Source organism: Schistocerca piceifrons, chromosome 4, assembly GCF_021461385.2.
Source record: "Schistocerca piceifrons isolate TAMUIC-IGC-003096 chromosome 4, iqSchPice1.1, whole genome shotgun sequence".
NCBI classification, from domain to species: domain Eukaryota; kingdom Metazoa; phylum Arthropoda; class Insecta; order Orthoptera; family Acrididae; genus Schistocerca; species Schistocerca piceifrons.
In genome coordinates, this window is record NC_060141.1 from 508,707,249 (window position 1) to 508,728,141 (window position 20,893).

At 42.2% G+C, this 20,893-nt stretch overlaps 1 protein-coding gene across 1 annotated transcript in view; it reads right to left on the minus strand.

Annotated features, from left to right (window-relative positions):
• Positions 1 to 20,893, minus strand: part of LOC124795952 (homeobox protein OTX2-B-like) — a 332,264-nt gene that overhangs the window by 137,364 nt on the left and 174,007 nt on the right. Inside the window, exon 3 of the mRNA XM_047260031.1 lies at positions 17,987 to 18,156. Within this exon, the coding sequence (XP_047115987.1) occupies positions 17,987 to 18,156 (170 nt within the window). The remainder of the gene's footprint in view (positions 1 to 17,986; positions 18,157 to 20,893) is intronic.

Here is a 20,893-nt window from a genome sequence, read left to right on the forward strand (position 1 = left end):
AGGGGTATTAGAGGGGCAGGTTTCGCTACGTAAACCTATTTCAGTAACTAATTCTGTCGATTTGGAACGGTGTTTTCAGCTCGGTTCATAATTTACTACTTTCCTTTATCTTCTTGAGATTCTTAATTGTCTTACAAAAAAATATCTCAAGAACTCTGAAAGCACGCTCTCCTTTCATGCCTCAGAACATGTCCTACCAACCGGTCCCTTCTTCTTGTCAAGTTGTGCCACAAACTCCTCTTCTCCCAATTCTACTCAATACCTCCTCATTACTTATGTGATCTACCCCTCTAATCTTCAGCATTCTTCTGTTGCACCACATTTCGAAAGCTTCTATTCTCTTCTTGTCCAAACTATTTATCGTCCATGATTCACATCCATACATGTCTACACTCCATACAAATACTTTCAGAAACGACTTCCTGACACTTAAATCTATACTCGATGTTAACAAATTTCTCTTCTTCAGAAACGCTTTCCTTGCCATTGCCAGTCTACATTTTATATCCTCTCTACTTCGACCATCATCAGTTATTTTGCTCCTCAAATAGCAAAACTTCTTTACTACTTTAAGTGTCTCATTTCCTAATCTAATTCTCTCAGCATCACCCAACTTAGTTCGACTGCATTCCATTATCCTTGTTTTGCTTTTGTTGATGTTCATCTTATGTCCTCCTTTCAAGACAATGTCCATTTCGTTCAACTGCTCTTCCAATTCATTTGCTGTCTCTGACAGAATTACAATGTCATCGGCGAACCTCAAAGTTTTTATTTCTTCTCCATGGATTTTAATACGTACTCCGAATTTTTCTTTTGTTTCCTTTACTGCTTGTTCAATATAAAGATTGAATAACATCGGGGAGAGGCTACAACCCTGTCTCACTCCCTTCCCAATCACTGCTTCCCTTTCATGCCCCACGACTGGGGAATGTTGTCTACTCCTGGGGCCTTGTTTCGACTCATGTCTTTCAGTGATCTGTCAATCGCTTCACGCAATATCGTATCTCCATTTCATCTTTATCTACATCCTCTTTCATTTCCATAATATTGTCCTCAAGTACATCGCCCTTGTATAAACCCTCTATACACTCCTTCCACCTTACTGCTTTTCATTCTTTGCTTAGAACTGGGTTTCCATTTGAGCTCTTGATATTCATACAAGTCGTTCTCTTTTCTCCAAATGTCACTTTCATTTTCCTGTAGGCAGTATCTATCTTAACCCTAGTGAGATGAGCCTCTACATCCTTACGTTTGTCGTCTAGGCATCCCTGCTTTGCCATTTTGCTCTTCCTGTCGATCTCATTTTTGAGATGTTTGTATTCCTTTTGTCCTGCTTCATTTACTGCATTTTAATATTTTCTCATTTCATCAATTAAATTCAATGCTTCTTCTGTTACACAAGGATTTCTACTAGCCCTCGTCTGTTTACCTACTTGATCCTCTGCTGCCTTCACAACTTCATCCCTCAGAGCTACCCATTCTTCTTCTACTGTAGTTCTCTATTACTCCACTCTCGAACAGCGTGCGGAAGAAACGAACACACATATCTTTCAGTGCGAGCTCTGATTTCCCTCATTTTATGATGATGATCGTTTATCCTTATGTAAGTCGGCGTCAAAAAAATATTTTCACATTCGGAAAGAAAACTGGTGATTGAAATTTCGCGAGAAATTCCCGCCGCAACGAAAAACACCTTTGTTTTAACGATTTCCATCAAATTCCTGTCTCGTGTCCTTGACTCTCTCTCCCATACTTCTCGATAGTACAAAACGTGATGCCCTTCTTTGAACCTTCTCGATGTACTCCGTTAATACTATCTGGTAAGGATACTACACCACGCTGCACTACTCCAAAAGAAGACATGCAAGCGCAGTGTAGGCAGTCTCTTCAGTAGATTTGTTGCATCTTCTAAGAGTGCTGCCGAAAAAACGCAGTTTGTGGGTCGCCTTCCCACAACATTTTATATGTGGTCTTCCCTATTTAAGTTGTTCGTAATTGTAATTCCTAGGTATTAAGTTGAATTTACGGCCTTCAGTTTTAATTGATTTATTGCGTAACCGAAGTTTAAGAGATTCCTTTTAGCATCTTTGTGGATGACCTCACACTTTCATTATTTAGGGTCAACTGCCAATTTTTGCACCATACAGGTTGTAAGAGGTCCGAGCAGATGTAATTTCGATGTATTGCTCACGCGCTGCCTGCGATATGCAAGGTATAAGAGAATCTCAGACCAGAGAGCAGTGTTGACTGCAGTAGGAACTGTGTACCTGTAGCAGTAATTTGTTAGCGAGCAGTCTGGTCTGGTCTGGTCTGGTGTATCGTGTTGGCTGGGCCGGTCGTGGTGCAGCGATGCCGGACCCTGAGCATTATTGTATAAGGTAAAAAGCAGCCTCGCGCATATGTAGTATTGTTACCTCAAGTCCTATGTAAATGTTCTAAAAATCTCCTAATAATAATATTTCTCATAAAAAATAACTGTTAACAACCATTCATTTCAATTTAAAGAATTTACTAATTTCTCCAATCCATGATCATCCCGATTATTGCAAAAGTAAAATCAGTTGTTCCTTTTATAAATGACAAATCTATCGGCTAGCATTGCACAGGGCTGTGCCAGAAAAATTTATTGTAAGAGCAGACATATATGCGTTATCCGGCGGCTTCATTGAGGTAAGAATTTTCTTTTTTTTATTCAGAATGATCTTTCAGGGCCATGACGCAGCACTGCTGACGTCCAGAATTTACCAGGTTAAATTCACAGTCAATTATTGAAAAGTTGTAAGAGAGCGACAATTTAATTGAGAGGATAGTTACATTGTATTATTACCAGGTTACGGAAATTATTTTGTTGGGACGTTACACTGAATGTGAACGATATAATTATAGTTTTTACTGTTCAGAAGTTTAGGAATTTTTCTGTTTTGAGGTTACACTAAATGTGAATGAATTTAATTATGTGGGGAGGTTACACTTGGCGACAACCGGCCAGGTTCGTATTTTTGTGAATTTCTGAGAAGTAGTTAGTTATAAATCTGCTCTTATTTAGTTAATTTCAAATGTAGTTTGCATCTGGCGCAACGCATTTACTAACTTGTCACTCTTTCTTTCACAGGTCATCGGCAATTTATTGCTCTTTGTTGTAATTGTATATGTTCCATTTTTGCTTTGACTTAGATTGATTTTGTGCTTAATATTGATTTGTGAAAAATGTCGCGAAAAACTGTTAACATTACATCGCGATGTACAATGAGTGAAATAGCCGACTCGTAATTTGACCGATAATATTTGCGACACTCAGTGTAATAGTGAAAATCCCCTAATTACAGATAATCAGTGCGTGCCGATCACTAGTAATGATTTTGATCCTAATGATGAACAAACAATATGTCCACAGTAAATGTAATAATTGAAGACGCGGCACGTTCCGTTACAATGAACGCTGCCCAGTTTGACATACCTAATTTGCAAAATTTACGTAGCGAACAGATAATTGTTTCTAGCGAAGGTGAACAATGTACTCAAAATATGTCAGATTTATTTGATTCCGGTGTAGTGACCAACAGTGCATATCCAATTGGCGAACCTTCTCAAGAATCAGAGAATGACCAAATGGTTACACAAAACGTGACAAATGCAGATACAGCAACACACAGCATAGAAAATACACTCGCTAATTTTGGCATGGATCAAGTTATGGCAGTAGTGCTACAACTTAATGAAAATTTCAAACAACTTAATGAATCGAACAAGCTACTTAATGAAAAACTAGACAACAATTCCAAACAGTCGAATGATAAACAAGACAACAATTTCAAACAACTTAGTGAACAGATTGCAGCCGTTGCCGCGCAATGTCATGATACTAAAGAACAATTACGTGAGGAAATTAAGGCTTGTGCTAGGAACAGTAGTGAAGAAATTAGATCTGTGGCACAAGAATTAAGTAATACACATGCAGCCCCAACGAAATTACTTGGAGATGAAATTAGTGCAGTCGCTAAACAATGTTCTGAAAACGCAACACAGTTACGCGACGAGTTTAAATTAATGTCAGCAGAACTTTCACGCACACTGGTTGCGAAAGTAGACACGAAATTTGACCAACATAACAGCCAAATTGACGAACGTTTTAATCACCACCTACAAAACAGTGAAACGCATTACCGTAAATTTATACAGGAACAGAATAAAGTAAAGCAACAAGTCATGGAAACAATTACTGCACAAAGACAGGAACATAAGCGTAAATTAATAATAAATGAAAAGCACCAGTTTGCTTTTGTTCTACAATATTATTTTTATTGCTAACCGGTTTTCGGCTTACAAGGCCATCTTCAGGCATTTACTGAAGATGGCCTTGTAAGCCGAAAACCGGTTAGCAATAAAAATAATATTGTAGAACAAAAGCAAACTGGTGCTTTTCATTTATTATTATAATGTTGTTCTACCAAGAACCGACGGAAGATTCTGTTAATATGATAAGCGTAAATTGTTTACGAAAGCAAAAACATACGTAGACAACAATATTGCTACAGTATCAGACGAAATCAAACAGTTGAACACCAAATTGCATGATGAAATCTCCGATCTTAAAACAAAAACAGACACACACACACATTAGACTTTCAGACAATGACCAACAGACTTGAAAAGTTGGAATTAATACAGGACGTCGATGCCATCAAAGCAGACGTTAAGAAATTGAACAAAACCACACGTAAAATACAAAAACAAATTAATGCCTGTGATACTAAAAACGATGATCAGGTAAAAGCACTGACTGAAAAATATGATGAATTGGCCAGTCGTATTGATGTTATCGAAATTAATAATGACACCAAATCAGACGATACTTCACCAGTTCGCTTAATCAAACACCCGAATTCCAAAATTTACAGCAGACGATCAATGAGATAGGTTCGTCCAATAATACATTACGTAGAAAATTGTCATCTTTACAGCAAGAAGTGACGGAGATGAAAAATATTTCAGCCTTTAACACATCACAGCATACTCCACTCTCTGAACATTTGTCAGACTCACACAGCCAGTATAATTTAGGTAATTTACAGAGAGTACGTGAGTTAGATTCCGAACAGTCACAGACAAACAGATTATCATACAACCCTGAACCTGTTCATACATACAGAGACGATAATTTTGATTACAAGCACCATGAGAAAATTAAAAGTATTTAATAATGACAGAACACAGATTCACCCTTTGGACTGGATACAACAATTTGCTTTCGAATTTTCGCCGGCATTGCCTGTTATGCATAAATTAAAATTTATTTGCAGCACGTAATAGACCTCAGAGAATTCATTACACTTCGATGAATATGTGCCGTAGCGTGCACAGGGCCCCGAGCCGTAGTAGTGCTATTTCATCTTTAGTTTTATGCACTGCTGCCTTCTCTTTTACTATCCTTTATATCTATCAAAACAGCTCTTCAACTATCGATCTATCTAGGATTAGGAATGAGTAAAGAAAACCTGATATGACAAAATTTTACCGAAAGTGACAATTTTCATTAGACACTGCAGAACTACCAGCGTAATTTTAATGAAAGACAGAAGTGTAATCATCAGTATGTACAAAATTTCAGCTATTGCAGACGCATTTTGGCAACAATAGAGGGTTTTCACCGCAACAGCATCAAAACCAGTTGGTTAGCATACCTAACCAACAATGTAATGTGCAAGGTCAACCAAGCTTTAATGTTTCGCCGCCTACACGTATAGCGTCGGCCACACCAAATAGTAACGCACAGCAACAAGGAAATCACTACGTACAGAAGACACATCATTTCAATTCCTATCGCAACGCGCCGTATAGAAATGACTATCATGACAGACGTAAAAGTAATGAGCACAATTTTCAGCGTACGTTTAATAACAGTCGGTCTTACCAGCAGCATAATCAACCACAACAACAGATTATCATGAATGAACCAGACAGTAGGTATCATCCCGAACCTAATACGTCAGGACGAAGTAACAGGACAGTACAAATAGTCGAAATGTCACAGCATCCTTCCGCAAATAACAGCACGTCAGAAAGAGTTTGACTAGATACGGTACAGGTTGCATCTTCCAGCAACGTAAGCCATACTTTTGACACACAGAATCTTGTTCACGAAAATGTTATTAGTTTTGACGACATCCGATACACACTTTTGCATGAAAGACAGAATCACAACGTATGTAGACAACATCGTTATCGCATAAGCTGACTGGTCTGAACATAATCTGATTCTGGAACAACTGTTGCAAACTTTTCGTGCACAAGGACTCACAGTTAATCTTAGCAAATCACGCTTTGGCAAAACTTCTATAAAATTTCTTGGACATGTAATTTCAGCAGAAGGCATTGCGCCTGACCCGGAAAAACTTCAAGCTTTACGTGACATTACTGTTCCAACGACGAAGAAACAACTACACAGCTTTTTGGGTTTAATTAACTTTTTCCGTAAATTTATTCATTACTCTGCTTTAGACACCCCTAGAATATGCCAATTGACGGGTAAAAATGCTATTTGGTCCTGGGATAGCCAAGCACATTCTGAATTTGTCAATCTGAAACAAGCTTTGTTGAATGCACCACTTTTATCACACCCAGATCTTACTAGAAATTTTTCCATTGCCACCGACAGTTCCAACACCGCTTTAGGCGTACACATTTTTCAGAAAATTGAAGAAGACGGCACTACAGTAATTAGAAACATCGCCTTTGCAAGTCGCATTCTGTCACCTGCTGACCGCAATTATTCTGTTACAGAACTTGAAACATTATGTATTGTATGGGCATTTACGAGATTTAGGCATTTTCTTTATGGAAGACATACTACCGTTTACGCAGATCTTAGAGCTATACAGTTTTTACTTTCAGCTAAATTTACACATGACAGGTTAAGCAGATGGATACTTTATTTACAGGAATTTAATTTTACAATTGTTCACATTCAAGATACGCAAAATGTTGTAGCAGATGCACTATCCCGTTCTCTCAGCAAGAGTCAGCAAGACATCGCAACCAACTTCTGCCAAGCAGATTCTAGCGTCATGTACACTCCTGGAAATGGAAAAAAGAACACATTGACACCGGTGTGTCAGACCCACCATACTTGCTCCGGACACTGCGAGAGGGCTGTACAAGCAATGATCACACGCACGGCACAGCGGACACACCAGGAAACGCGGTGTTGGCCGTCGAATGGCGCTAGCTGCGCAGCATTTGTGCACCGCCGCCGTCAGTGTCAGCCAGTTTGCCGTGGCATACGGAGCTCCATCGCAGTCTTTAAAACTGGTAGCATGCCGCGACAGCGTGGACGTGAACCGTATGTGCAGTTGACGGACTTTGAGCGAGGGCGTATAGTGGGCATGCGGGAGGCCGGGTGGACGTACCGCCGAATTGCTCAACACGTGGGGCGTGAGGTCTCCACAGTACATCGATGTTGTCGCTAGTGGTCGGCGGAAGGTGCACGTGCCCGTCGACCTGGGACCGGACCGCAGCGACGCACGGATGCACGCCAAGACCGTAGGATCCTACGCAGTGCCGTAGGGGACCGCACCGCCACTTCCCAGCAAATTAGGGACACTGTTGCTCCTGGGGTATCGGCGAGGACCATTCGCAACCGTCTCCATGAAGCTGGGTTACGGTCCCGCACACCGTTAGGCCTTCTTCCGCTCACGCCCCAACATCGTGCAGCCCGCCTCCAGTGGTGTCGCGACAGGCGTGAATGAAGGGACGAATGGAGACGTGTCGTCTTCAGCGATGAGAGTCGCTTCTGCCTTGGTGCCAATGATGGTCGTATGCGTGTTTGGCGCCGTGCAGGTGAGCGCCACAATCAGGACTGCATACGACCGAGGCACACAGGGCCAACACCCGGCATCATGGTGTGGGGAGCGATCTCCTACACTGGCCATACACCACTGGTGATCGTCGAGGGGACACTGAATAGTGCACGGTACATCCAAACCGTCATCGAACCCATCGTTCTACCATTCCTAGACCGGCAAGGGAACTTGCTGTTCCAACAGGACAATGCACGTCCGCATGTATCCCGTGCCACCCAACGTGCTCTAGAAGGTGTAAGTCAACTACCCTGGCCAGCAAGATCTCCGGATCTGTCCCCCATTGAGCATGTTTGGGACTGGATGAAGCGTCGTCTCATGCGGTCTGCACGTCCAGCACGAACGCTGGTCCAACTGAGGCGCCAGGTGGAAATGGCATGGCAAGCCGTTCCACAGGACTACATCTAGCATCTCTACGATCGTCTCCATGGGAGAATAGCAGTCTGCATTGCTGCGAAAGGTGGATGTACACTGTACTAGTGCCGACATTGTGCATGCTCTGTTGCCTGTGTGTATGTGCCTGTGGTTCTGTCAGTGTGATCATGTGATGTATCTGACCCCAGGAATGTGTCAATAAAGTTTCCCCTTCCTGGGACAATGAATTCACGGTGTTCTTATTTCAATTTCCAGGAGTGTATATTCAGCAAGTCGCATTTGAAAATTTTATTTCGGCATCATTACGAGACATAGCACAAGAGCAGAGCAAAGACAACGTATGGAAAGAAATTAAACACCTTTGGCAAGATAGGAATAATGTTACCATCAGAAACCATTACACTGTACGCAATAACATTCTGTTTCGCCACTCTCACCCTGACAGCAACAACTGGTTATTATGTATCCCTGACGAGCTTGTTAACAAATTAATTTGATATACTCATTTAAGTTATGCACATTATGGAGCCAGAAAATGTTTTCTTATACTGAGACAGAACTGTTATTTTGCGAACATGGAGAAACGTATTCGACGAGTTTTAGCGTCATGTAAAATCTGCCAGAAAGCTAAATCAGACACGACTTCACATATTCCTCCGTTACATCCCATTGTACCCGTTAAATTGAGACACATGGCCGCTGTAGACATTTTTGGTCCGATTCCCAGAACTAATGGAGGTTTTTGCTACATCTTTGTCGCTGTTGAACTCACTTCGAAATTTGTTACCTTCACTCCGCTAAGCAAAGCTACTGCTAAATCTGTTTCGAATGCATTTGTAAAACATTTTTTATTTCATGTAGGGCATGTATTGAAAGTAATTTCCGACAATATTTTTGTTATACTCTATAAATGCTATGCCAATAATTAACTCTTGTTTTGAATGATGACTTCTGAATAATACTGAATAATGTTTTGTAAAACTATATGAATACTTTGCAACTGGCCAATGAGTGCCAATAATCACCACAATCAGATGAGTTATGAATAGTGTTTTGTAATATTCAATACTTGCTACATGTTTAGTAACTGGTCAATGAATGCCAATGATTACTATAATTAGATGAATTATGTATAAGTGCTATGCCAATAATTAACTCATTTTGAATGATGACTTCTGAATAATGCATAAAACAATGCTTTGTAACTGGCCAATGAGTGCCAATAATTACTATATTGAGATGACTTATGAATAATGTTCTGTAATACTCCATACATACTACTTAAATGCTCTGTAAATAGCCAATGAATGCCAGTAATTGTTCAGATCGGTTGATAGACCAGTGTAATTCTCAATGATGACTAGCATAAGACTTAATGTCCTTCACCTTCTGACCTAATTACCAGAAATTACTGCAATATCCGTTTATCCTGTCCATCCTCATGATCATGGAGCACTATATTTGGTTTTTGCACTAATTCTACGTTGGTGAAAGAGTATGGATTCTACAAGAATGTGGTGTTGACATATCATGCTGTCCACCACCTTGAACGATGGAGATGTCGTTATGGTCCTACTGTTTGGTGTACCTAATGTACTACCAAAATGATAACATACAATATTAATACAATATTTCAGTGTCTTGGCTACACTGATAAATACTTCAGGGAAGAGAACTTCAGATTGTCTCACATGGTGTTGTGCTTCTGTAGAAAGATATGGACTTTCGGTGCAACTACGTGCAACCTACTGTGCTACAACCATGATGCAATCCTTCCCATTCCTTTCCTAGTTCTTGAAATATGCTAAAGATTTTTACAGTGCGTGTGCACTTCATTTCATTTGTTAATATGATCAGTCGTCCTAAATATGCTAAAGACTTCTACAGTGCGTGTGCACTTTATTTCACTCCATGATATGTTGTAAATATGCTAAAGACTTCTACATTGCGTGTGCACTCTATTTCATTAGTTAATATGTTCTGCACTTATCAATAATGTATATACTCTGTGACTGTAGATTTAGTAACTAGATAGATTTTAGAAAAATTTGTTGCTCATGGCAAGTCCAATTGACTCACCATCGCTGCCAAATATTTTTGCCCCCCCCCCCCCCCCCCCCCCCCCAGTGGAGGGTTATGTAAGAGGTCCGAGCAGATGTAATTTCGATGTATTGCTCACGCGCTGCCTGCGATATGCAAGGTATAAGAGAATCTCAGACCAGAGAGCAGTGTTGACTGCAGTAGGAACTGTGTACCTGTAGCAGTAAGTTGTTAGCGAGCAGTCTGGTCTGGTCTGGTGTATCGTGTTGGCTGGGCCGGTCGTGGTGCAGCGATGCCGGACCCTGAGCATTATTGTATAAGGTAAAAAGCAGCCTCGCGCATATGTAGTATTGTTATCTCAAGGCCCATGTAAATGTTCTAAAAATCTCCTAATAATAATATTTTTCATAAAAAATAACTTTTAGCAACCATTCATTTCAATTTAAAGAATTTACTAATTTCTCCAATCCATGATCATCCCGATTATTGCGAAAGTAAAATCAGTTGTTCCTTTTATAAATGACAAATCTATCGGCCAGCATTGCACAGGGCTGTGCCAGAAAAATTTATTGTAAGAGCAGGTATATATGCGTTATCCGGCGACTTCATTGAGGTAAGAATTTTCTGTTTTTATTCAGAATGGTCTTTCAGGGCCATGACGCAGCACTGCTGACGTCCAAAATTTACCAGGTTAAATTCACAGTCAATTATTGAAAAGTTATAAGTGAGCGACAATTTAATTGAGAGGTTAGGTACATTGTATTATTACCAGGTTACGGAAATTATTTTGGTGGGACGTTACACTGAATGTGAACGACATAATTATAATTTTTACTGTTGAGACGTTTAGGAATTTTTCTGTTTTGAGGTTACACTAAATGTGAATGAATTTAATTACGTGGGGAAGTGACAAGGTATCTTACCTATTTCAATTTCTAATTGGTTTTGATCTACTGATGAATTTATTAGACGATAAACGACAACATCATCTGCAAACAACCTAAGACGGATGTTCTGATTCTTTCCTAAATCGTTCCAATAGATAATGAACAGCAGAGAGCCAATAACACTACTTCGGGGAAAGCCAGAAATCACTCCAGAATTACGCAATGACTTTCCGTCAATTACTACAAACTGTGACCTCTGTGACAGGAAATCACGAATCCAGTCGCATAAGAGACGATATTTCATAAGCACGCAACGCGATTACAAGTCGCTTGTGAGGTACGGTGTGAAAAGCCTTCTGAAAATCTATTATTGAAATACGGAATCAATTTGAAGTCTCTTGTCGATAGCACTCAGTACGTCGTGTGAGTAAAGAGCTAGTTGTGTTTCACAAGAACGGTGCTTTCTAAATCCATGTTTACTATGTGTCAATAGAACGTTCTTTCTGAGTTAATTCATTATGTTCGAGCACAATATACGTTCCAAAATCCTGCTGCATATCGACATTACTGATGTGGGCCTGTAATTTAGCGGATTTCTCCTATTGCGTTTCTTGAATATTGGTGTGACCTGCGCAACTTCCTTGTCTTCGGATATGGATCTTTCGTCGAGCGAGCGGTTGTATCTGATTGTTAAGTACATCGAAGAAGTGCTTTTTCAAATGGAGACTCTAACCAAACCCAAATAAACAGAGGTACAGCTTTACATCTCCGTAATAAAGAGTCGCACAGGAAGTTTCACGTGTTATTTGACGAGGGTCGAAGTTTCCTATGTCTATTTCTGAATATTCAATTATTACATATCATTTCCAAGACTCCCAGGTGTTGTAGCTCCGTTTCGGTTTGGTCTTCTCGGGAGGTTTCCGACGGCCGGAAGAAAAGAGCTTTTGTTCGGTCTGAAGAAGAGCGGCGGGATTTTCCCTAATCCTGCAAAACCGGGGCCGTTTGGAGCTATCTGTGCCACAGATAAATTTCCCCATGACGGCTGTTGCAGAAAAGGTTCCTAATGTCTTGCTACGAGGGAGCACATTGTAAAAGTGCTGTCGGCAGGGAAAGGGTAGCGGCCAGTGACAGTGGCTGTCACAGAACACCAAAAAATCAGAAGTGCAAGACCCAAGTTACGATATGGAAACAGAGACCGACAGTAGCGCTCCGAGTGGCTGACAGTGAAGTTCGAATTCGGGAAAATGTGATACGATAATACATATTCTTGCAGAAATCACTTCTGGTTTATGAGTGTTGGACGATAAAATTTTTCCTTTATACTTTATGGGTGGGTCTGATAGTCTGGTGGTAAAGTATATTTATTTGTAAAACCGAATACTCCAGTTTAGAGTGTGTGGCTGTTATCAAGTAAAAATTATATTCCTGATTGCGACCTTCTTGTTTATTGTCGTCTCTGAATTGCGTTGTAAATATGTTTCCCGTGTTCTGATTTTGGCTAACGGAACTCAGTACATTGTACAATACAATGAATGTTCTTCACGAACGAAAGTAAGAGCTAATGAGCTACAGGGAGCGTAATAGGACCTCTGAAGTTTTCTGTATAAGTAAAAGACTTATCAGATGCGCTCAAGATCACAATCAGATCGTTCGCTGAAGATACTGTCGCTGGACGATGTTAAGTAAATGCAGAAAGATTTGGAGACAATTTTCTATTGACTTAACGATTTAAAGCTCTCTCTAATTCAAATAAATGGGAGACAGTGCCTCTAACCAAGACAAAGTGCCGGATGATATCCGATTGCAGGATTAGGGGTCATATTAAGAAACTATATGAAATCTGACGAACTCATAAAATCAATATTAAGGAAGACGAATAGAAGACATAGTTATGTGGTAAGGGTTCAAGGGAAGTGCAGTGAGTCTATAAAGGGAATCGCTTGCAAGATGCTGGAGTGACCAACTCTAGGATATCGTCCAGGATTCAAAGCCGTTGCGAAATAGGCGTGACAACAACATTGAACGAATTCGTAGATGCACTGTTCCTATTTATTTGATTTTGATTTGATTTTATCAGGGAAGCAACTGATACTATAGTAACAGACCACTATAGGCGCTATCAAAATGTAATGTAAATGATCGAGGAACTTTCATAAGACACTCTGGAAGTGAAACGATAAATGCCGCGAAATCTTTTTGGGTACATTTAGAGAGCTTGTATTCAGGACAGACTGTCTGACTATTCTGCTGACACAATCGTGTATCTCGTGTAGGGATTACGAGAATAGAAAGAGATAGATTAAGGCGCGTAAATATGCACACAAACAGCCATTTGTCTCTGTCAACACGGGATTGGTATAGGACAGAATATCACTGACACCATGTGCTGTGCAGTGGCTTGGCTGTGGCTACAGATACTTCTGTATACATTCTCCATACTCTCTGTTTTCCAGATAAATCTGTCGTTTCGCAAACACATTCGTCGCGTAAAATAAAGAAAAGATATTTTTACTCTAAATGTCCTCCATGCTAGCGTAAAATGTACCCTCTAAGTCAGACGAAAAGATGGCATTATCCTGTGGTACATTGTATACAGAAAACCTATACAGTGATATAATTTGTATTTGCGTGTCTCCCGTTGTAATTACAGTTCATACTGTGAAAATTTCCTTGCTTAATTTAGACCATTTGCCACGCACCCAATCAGACCAAAAAAGCCTGTCGACTGCGCTGAGCTACCTCAAGACAGCATTTAGAAGAAACGTCGACGGGAAGTGGCAAAGGCGACGTGTTTTTCGTCGGACGACAGAGGACTATGACATTTAAGATATGAAGACAAGAGCGTATCTCCAATGCTTTCGCACGTATCGAGTATAGTTAGAATCATTCCTGGACGCTGGAACATTTCTGTGGACCCTAGAGCTACTAGTATTAATGAAAGATGACCTTGAGCCCCATCAATAGAGGGATTAGTGCATACGCTGCCAATGTAGAAAATCTTTAATTATCAGGTGCCAGGAACGCAGGCAGCACACAAAATTCTGCCAGCCCACGAAATCAAGCGCTGCATTGCGGTGCATTGCTTCCAGATGGGTCATGCGAGGGTGAATCAAATGAAAACATTAAATATTTTTTTAAATATTATTTATTGTGCAGAAGTGGTACAAAGCTGTATCACTTTTCAACATAATCTCCCCCACGCTCAATGAAAGTTCTCCAGGGCTTACAAAGTGCATAAATTCCTTTAGAAAAAAATTCTTTTGGTAGTCCCCGCAACCACCCATGCACCGCTTGGCGTACCTCTTTATCATAACGGAACTTCTTTCCTCCCATTGCGCCCCCATGGAAGTCAAATGGTTCAAATGGCTCTGAGCACTATGGGACTTAACATCTATGGTCATCAGTCCCCTAGAACTTAGAACTACTTAAACCTAACTAACCTAAGGACAACACACAACACCCAGTCATCACGAGGCAGAGAAAATCCCTGACCCCGCCGGGAATCGAACCCGGGAACCCGGGCGTGGGAAGCGAGAACGCTACCACACGACATGGAAGTCACTTGGGGCAAGGTCTGGTGAGTATGGTGGATGAGCAAGACACTCAAAATGCAGGTCTGTGATTGTTGCAACTGTTGTACGGGCAGTGTGGGGTCTTGCATTGTCATGTTGCAAAAGGACACCTACTGACAGTAATCCACGTCGCTTTGATTTGATTGGAGGCCGCAGATGATTTTTAGGAGATCTGTGTATGATGCACTGGTGACAGTGGTCCCTCTAGGCATGTAATGCTCCAAAATGACTCCTTTTTCGTCCCAAAAGAGAGTCAGCATAGCCTTTCCTGCTGATGGTTCTGTTCGAAACTTCTTCGGTTTTGGTGATGAGGAATGGCGCCATTCCTTGCTCGCTCTCTTCGTTTCTGGTTGGTGGAAGTGAACCCAGGTTTCGTCCTCAGTAACGATTCTTGCAAGGAAGCCATCACCTTCTCGTTCAAAGCGCCGAAGAAGTTCATAAGCATCAACACGTCGTTCTCTCATTTCAGGAGTCAGCTGCCGTGGCACCCTGGACGAGGAGCATCTTCCACTGATGTCACACCATTTGCGAACTTCCTACCCCATTCGTAGACTTGCTGCTGTGACAAACATGCATCACCGTACTGAACCTTCATTCGTTGATGAATTTCAATAGGTTTCACACCTTCACTACGCACAAACCGAATAACAGAACGCTGTGCATCCCTGGTGCAAGTCGCAAGTGGGGCGGCCATCTTTATACTGATACTGCGACGGTATGTGTGCATCTGCACTATGCTGCCACTTACAGGCCATTCTACACGCTGTTTGTAGCACGCTTACCAACTTACAGGATAACTCCGCGAAATTTCGATCTGTTATTACAAATTTTAGGTTTTCATTCGACTCACCCTTGTATAACAGCGCGTAAGAAATCGTGTTTTAAGTTAGTCCTCCTCTCCCTGGGACTTTATGACAATACAGGGCTGAATAAAAAACATTTGAACAAGGAAAGTGGGTTTCAGACTGGCAAGACGTGAGCTCTCTGCGTGGTGTGTTGCAGCAGCGGTGTTATGGGAGTGGAACACAGCGACGGCAGGACGGCATCTGCAACTGGGAGCAGGATGGCTGACGGTGAGATACAACCCGACTCCACTGAGGAATTTTAGTGTCGTGGTGGAAGAACCAACGTTGCTATAGAGGGTGGTCAGAAACCAATCTGAAAAGCTTGTAAGGTTGTTGCAGGGTAGGCTGCGCTGAGAAATAACTGTTGAGAAAAACATTCGATACGTTGCGTCGTTTCCGAGTTAATTAGCGTTGAAGTTAGCCAATCAGGCCGTTGCGGTCGCAAATTCAAGTGGCCAGACAGATACAATTAGTGTCAGTTGTTCTCGTAGCTTAGGTGGTAGCCCCATCAGAGTGCTCAGCCTTCGGTTCGGGCTCGATTCTTACTACCGTTCCATGTCCAATTTTTATATTGTTCTCTTGTTCGGTTTGAGGAAACCAAACAAAGAGCATGGCGGGCGGCATCATTTTGCGCGCACAACGGCCTGATTCGCTGACTTTAATGCTAACTAACTCGAATTCTTTCCTTATAGATTGTTTCTCAGTACTATCTAACCTGCAACAACCTTACAAGCTTTACACAGTGTTTCTAACCACCCTGTGCTGACGTGGACTTCAATAACCTACAAATTCGAAAGAGCTACGAAGAGGTTATAAGTCACGTTGCCGGAATAACGCGGATAATCATCGGGATAGTTTGACAAAACATCCGAGAAGTGGTATTGTATGTTAACCGGGGACCGAGAAACGACGGAGAGGCTCCGTCCCCGCCGCAGTCGCAGTGGTCCACAACCCCACGACGACTACCGCAGTCCACTTCACCCCTCCGCCGCCCCACACCGAACCCAGGGTTATTGTGCGGTTCGGCCCCCGGTGGACTCCCCAGGGAACGTCTCACGGCAGACGAGTGTAACCCCTATGTTTGCGTGGTAGAGTAATGGTGGTGTACGCGCACGTGGAGAACTTGTTTGCGCAGCAATCTCCGACATTAACTGAGGCGGAATAAGGGGAGCCAGCCCGCATTCGCCGAAGCAGATGAAAAACCGCCTGAAAACCATCCACAGACTGGCCGGTTCACCGGACCTCGACACAAATCCGCCGGGTGGATTCGTGCCGGGGACCAGGCGCTCCTTCCCGCCCGGAAAGCCGTGCCTTAGACCGCACGGCCAACCGTGCGGGCTCCCTAACTGTACTACACACACTCTCTATCAGCAGTACTTGTTGCCTCCACAGCCATTTAGAAGGAAACGGAACACGCGTAATCTAGTGCATGGATCGAAATTTCTTCGGAAGCTGTACTGTTAATGGAAAACATAGCAGCATTTACACACAAGGCGAAATGTAGAAATATCGGAAGATGATCAGTAGTTGGTACAAAGATTGAATTGACCGTTAACCCCTACAAGTGAAATGTTATATCATATGCTTAAAGAAGATAAAAGAAAAAATCTGATATTATTTGACTGTACCGCCGAGAAATCTTTGGAATCACTCACAACCAATTAATATCTAGTGATATCAGTTCTGAGTGGTTTAAAGTGAATTGAGCTCACAAATCTGCTTGCCCGGAAGACAGACACCTGACTAAAATTCTTGGGAACAGATGAGTAACTCATCCATGAAGAAGAGAGAGAGAGAGAGAGAGAGAGAGAGAGAGAGAGAGAGAGAGAGAGAGACAGAGAGAAAGAGAAGACTGAAGGAAGATTTGCGCTTTCTGTAGTCAGTATGGAACCGATACAAAAATGCTCAACGAGCTCGAGAGGGGGACGCTACAGCAAAGACGCTGTGGATTACTCAGGGTTCACTACAAGACGTGACAGCTGATAGATCACTTAATCCGCAATGCGTCCTACGATGACCGTAAAAATCAAGAGATTCAGCCATATGCAGAGGAGTAGCATTACCGAACAGAATGGGAGAGAGATAAAATAATACAGTAGACTATGTTCACTTCAGAACACACAGTGGATAAATGATATTGTTGTTGAAGAGCTACAAAATTTCTTTAGAGGCAGAAATAAGTTCCCAACGTCTCAGAGCTTGCAGTGACTACCAGATCATCTAACCATACTCTTGATTTCTCAATGACAGCATAACCAATACACGTGATTGTCTATGTCTTTCGGCAACTGTAGACTTTCCTCGCCAGGAAAACTGAGAAATTTCAATTAGGACAAGCAGATAAAACGGAAAGCATGCAAACTGTGAGATGAAAACAAGATGTAATGAAGGGCTCGCTTTCGGATACGTACCGGAGGGGTAGCCCATGCTGGAATGCAGCGAGTCCATGGATGGCATGGGCAGGCCGATGCCGTTGACGGAGTAGGGCGAGCTCTTGAGGTAGGCCATGCTGGTGGCGCTCGAGCCCGAGCCGCAGGGGCTGCTGAACGGCGGGAACGCCAGGTCGCCATCCGGGTTGCACCTGCAACACACCACGCCACGCGCGCGCCGTCACGATCATGTCGCTAGACCCCATCTCGCGTCTGCGCCGTCGCTGCCTGACCGTAGAACGCCTGCTGCATTAGTGTAAGTCATTCCTGAGCTCAGGGATTGAGGGTTACGGACTCAACGCGGGGGTTACATGTTGCACTCATACACAAGTTCTTAATGGAGAAGGTTTGCCGTTGATTTCCTCCATTGTTTTTTACGTACTTCAGCTGTGCATCTGTACTGTTTGGATGTTTCTGATGAGTTCCTGGGCAGTGTAGTGTTGAGACTGTGGCTCTGAGCACTATGGGACTTAACTTCTAAGGTCATCACTCCCATAGAACTTACAACTACTTTAACCTAACTAACCTAAGGACATCACACACATCCATGCCTGAGGCAGGATTCGAATCTGCGACCGTAGCGGTCGCGCGGTTCCAGACTGTAGCGCCTAGAACCGCTCGGCCAACCCGGCCGGCTGTTGAGGCTGTATTGCTTTGGAAGACTGTGGGATGAAAGGCAGGGAGAAGGAGAAACTTTATGCCAGCGTGAAGCCTACTACTCTGGACTAACATCAGCAGGGGCAACAACCATCAACAGTGCCACATGCCATTACTCCAAACTGTTGTGAGACTGCAACATATCATTCGTGGCAACGCTCGACGGCTTATCCTTAGGTTATTCCGCTTTTACATCTATATGACTACTCTGCAGTTCACACTTAAGTGTTTGACTGAGGGTTCATAGTACCACTTTCAGACTATTTCTTGTCATTTAGTCCCTTAAACACTAGGTGGGAAAAACGAACACCCCGTCTGAGTCCCGATTCCTCATATTTTATTATGACGGTGATTTCTCCCTATGTAAGTGGTAGTCAAGAAAATATTTTGACATCCGGAGCAGAAAGTTGGCGACTGAAATTCTATGAAAAAATCTCGACGCCACTAAAAATGCCTTTGTTTTAATTATTAGAACATCATGTCGTTTCTCATGTCCTTCACATTCTCAGGCCTATTTCGTGATAATAATAACAATAAAAAAAACGATATACCCTTTCTGAACTCTTTCGACGTCCTCAATCAATTGTACCTGGATCCTATACCGCACACCAACACCCGGAAGAGGACGGACAAGCGTAGTTTAGGCAGTCTCTTTAATAGATTTATTGCGTCTTCAGTGTGATCCGCCAATGAGACGCAGTCTTTGGTTCGTCTTCCCTAGAAGAAACATTTTCCATGTGATGGCTTGAATTTAAGTTGTTCGCAACTGAATCCCTAGGTATTTAATTCAATCGACAAGCAGTTCGTTTAGTGTAAATAAGTTACACAAAACTGCAACCAGTCACTTTTTTTGAATAATTATGTTTTATTCCATCAACCGCCTGCCGGGGTGACCGAGCGGTTCTAGGCGCTTCAGTCTGGAACCGCGCCACCGCTACGGTCGCAGGTTCGAACCCTGCCTCTGGCATGGATGTGTGTGATGTCTTTAGGTTAGTTAGGTTTAAGTAGTTCTACGTTCTAGGGGACTGATGACCTCAGAAGTTAAGCCCATAGTGCTCAGAGCCATTTGAACCAATTTTATTCCATGAACCGGTTTTACAACCTTTTCGGGTTCATATTCAGATGGTTTCAGGAAGTTACATCATTATTGCTAGCATATCGGTTCATGGAATAAAACATAAGTATTCAAAAAAGTGACAAGTTGCAGTTTTGTACAACTTATTTACATTCAATATACAGTCATGGTTCTAAAATATCCGTAATGGATAAGCATTTACTTTTTCTTGTTTACAGCCAATCGGCACTTTTTCACTAGATGGTAAACGACACCATCATCTTCAGCCAATCTAAGACGGCAGCTCAGATTTTCTCCTAAATCTTTCTTCCGGATTAAAAACAGCAGCGGGATTGTAATGCTTCCCGGAGAAACCTCAGGCATTACTTCTGCTTAAATACATAACTTCCAGTTAACTATCACAAACTGTGATGCTTCTGACAGGAAATTACGGCTCCAGTTGCACAACTGAGGCTATACTCCATAAGCATGGAACTGGATTAGAAGCAGCTTGTGAGGAAGGTGTCAAAATCATTCTGGAAATCTATGAATCTTGAGATCTCCTGTGGATGACGTTCATCACTACGTGTGGATAAAGGGTCAATGAGTTTCCAAAAACTACATTTCTGAATCCTTTGTGATTATGGCTCAATAGACCGTTTTGTCGAGAAATTTAATAATGTTCGGACGCAGTATAAGTTCCAAATCCGACTGTGGTCACCAATGCCTGTTTCCGTTGTAAACAGAAAGTGAGGATTGTTCAGCCTGGAGATAGTGCGTTGGTCTTTTCATAATCCTTCTAAATGTGCTGTGGTCAGGGACTATTATGCTGTGTATTCGCATGGTGGCAGGTGTTTTCTAGCTCCTGATGGAAATAAGCGTTTGGAAAATCCTTTCAGGAAGCAGCACTTTGTTGAGGAATTATACAAATGGGAGCAGAAAATGACCAGTGAAGATATCTCCATTCTGCTTGTGAGGCTGATTGGTTCGAAGGCGTGGGTGTTGAAAAATTGCGTGGAGCAGGTTTGGAATTCGTGAGATATGGATCGATGAGCAGCCATCGGGGAGTGTAGGAGAGGGGTCTTGGGCCGAGTGAGTGGGAGGTGTTACACTGAGGTGACAAAAGTCATGGGATACCTCCTAGTATCGTGGCGCATGTCCTTTGTCGAGCGTAGTGC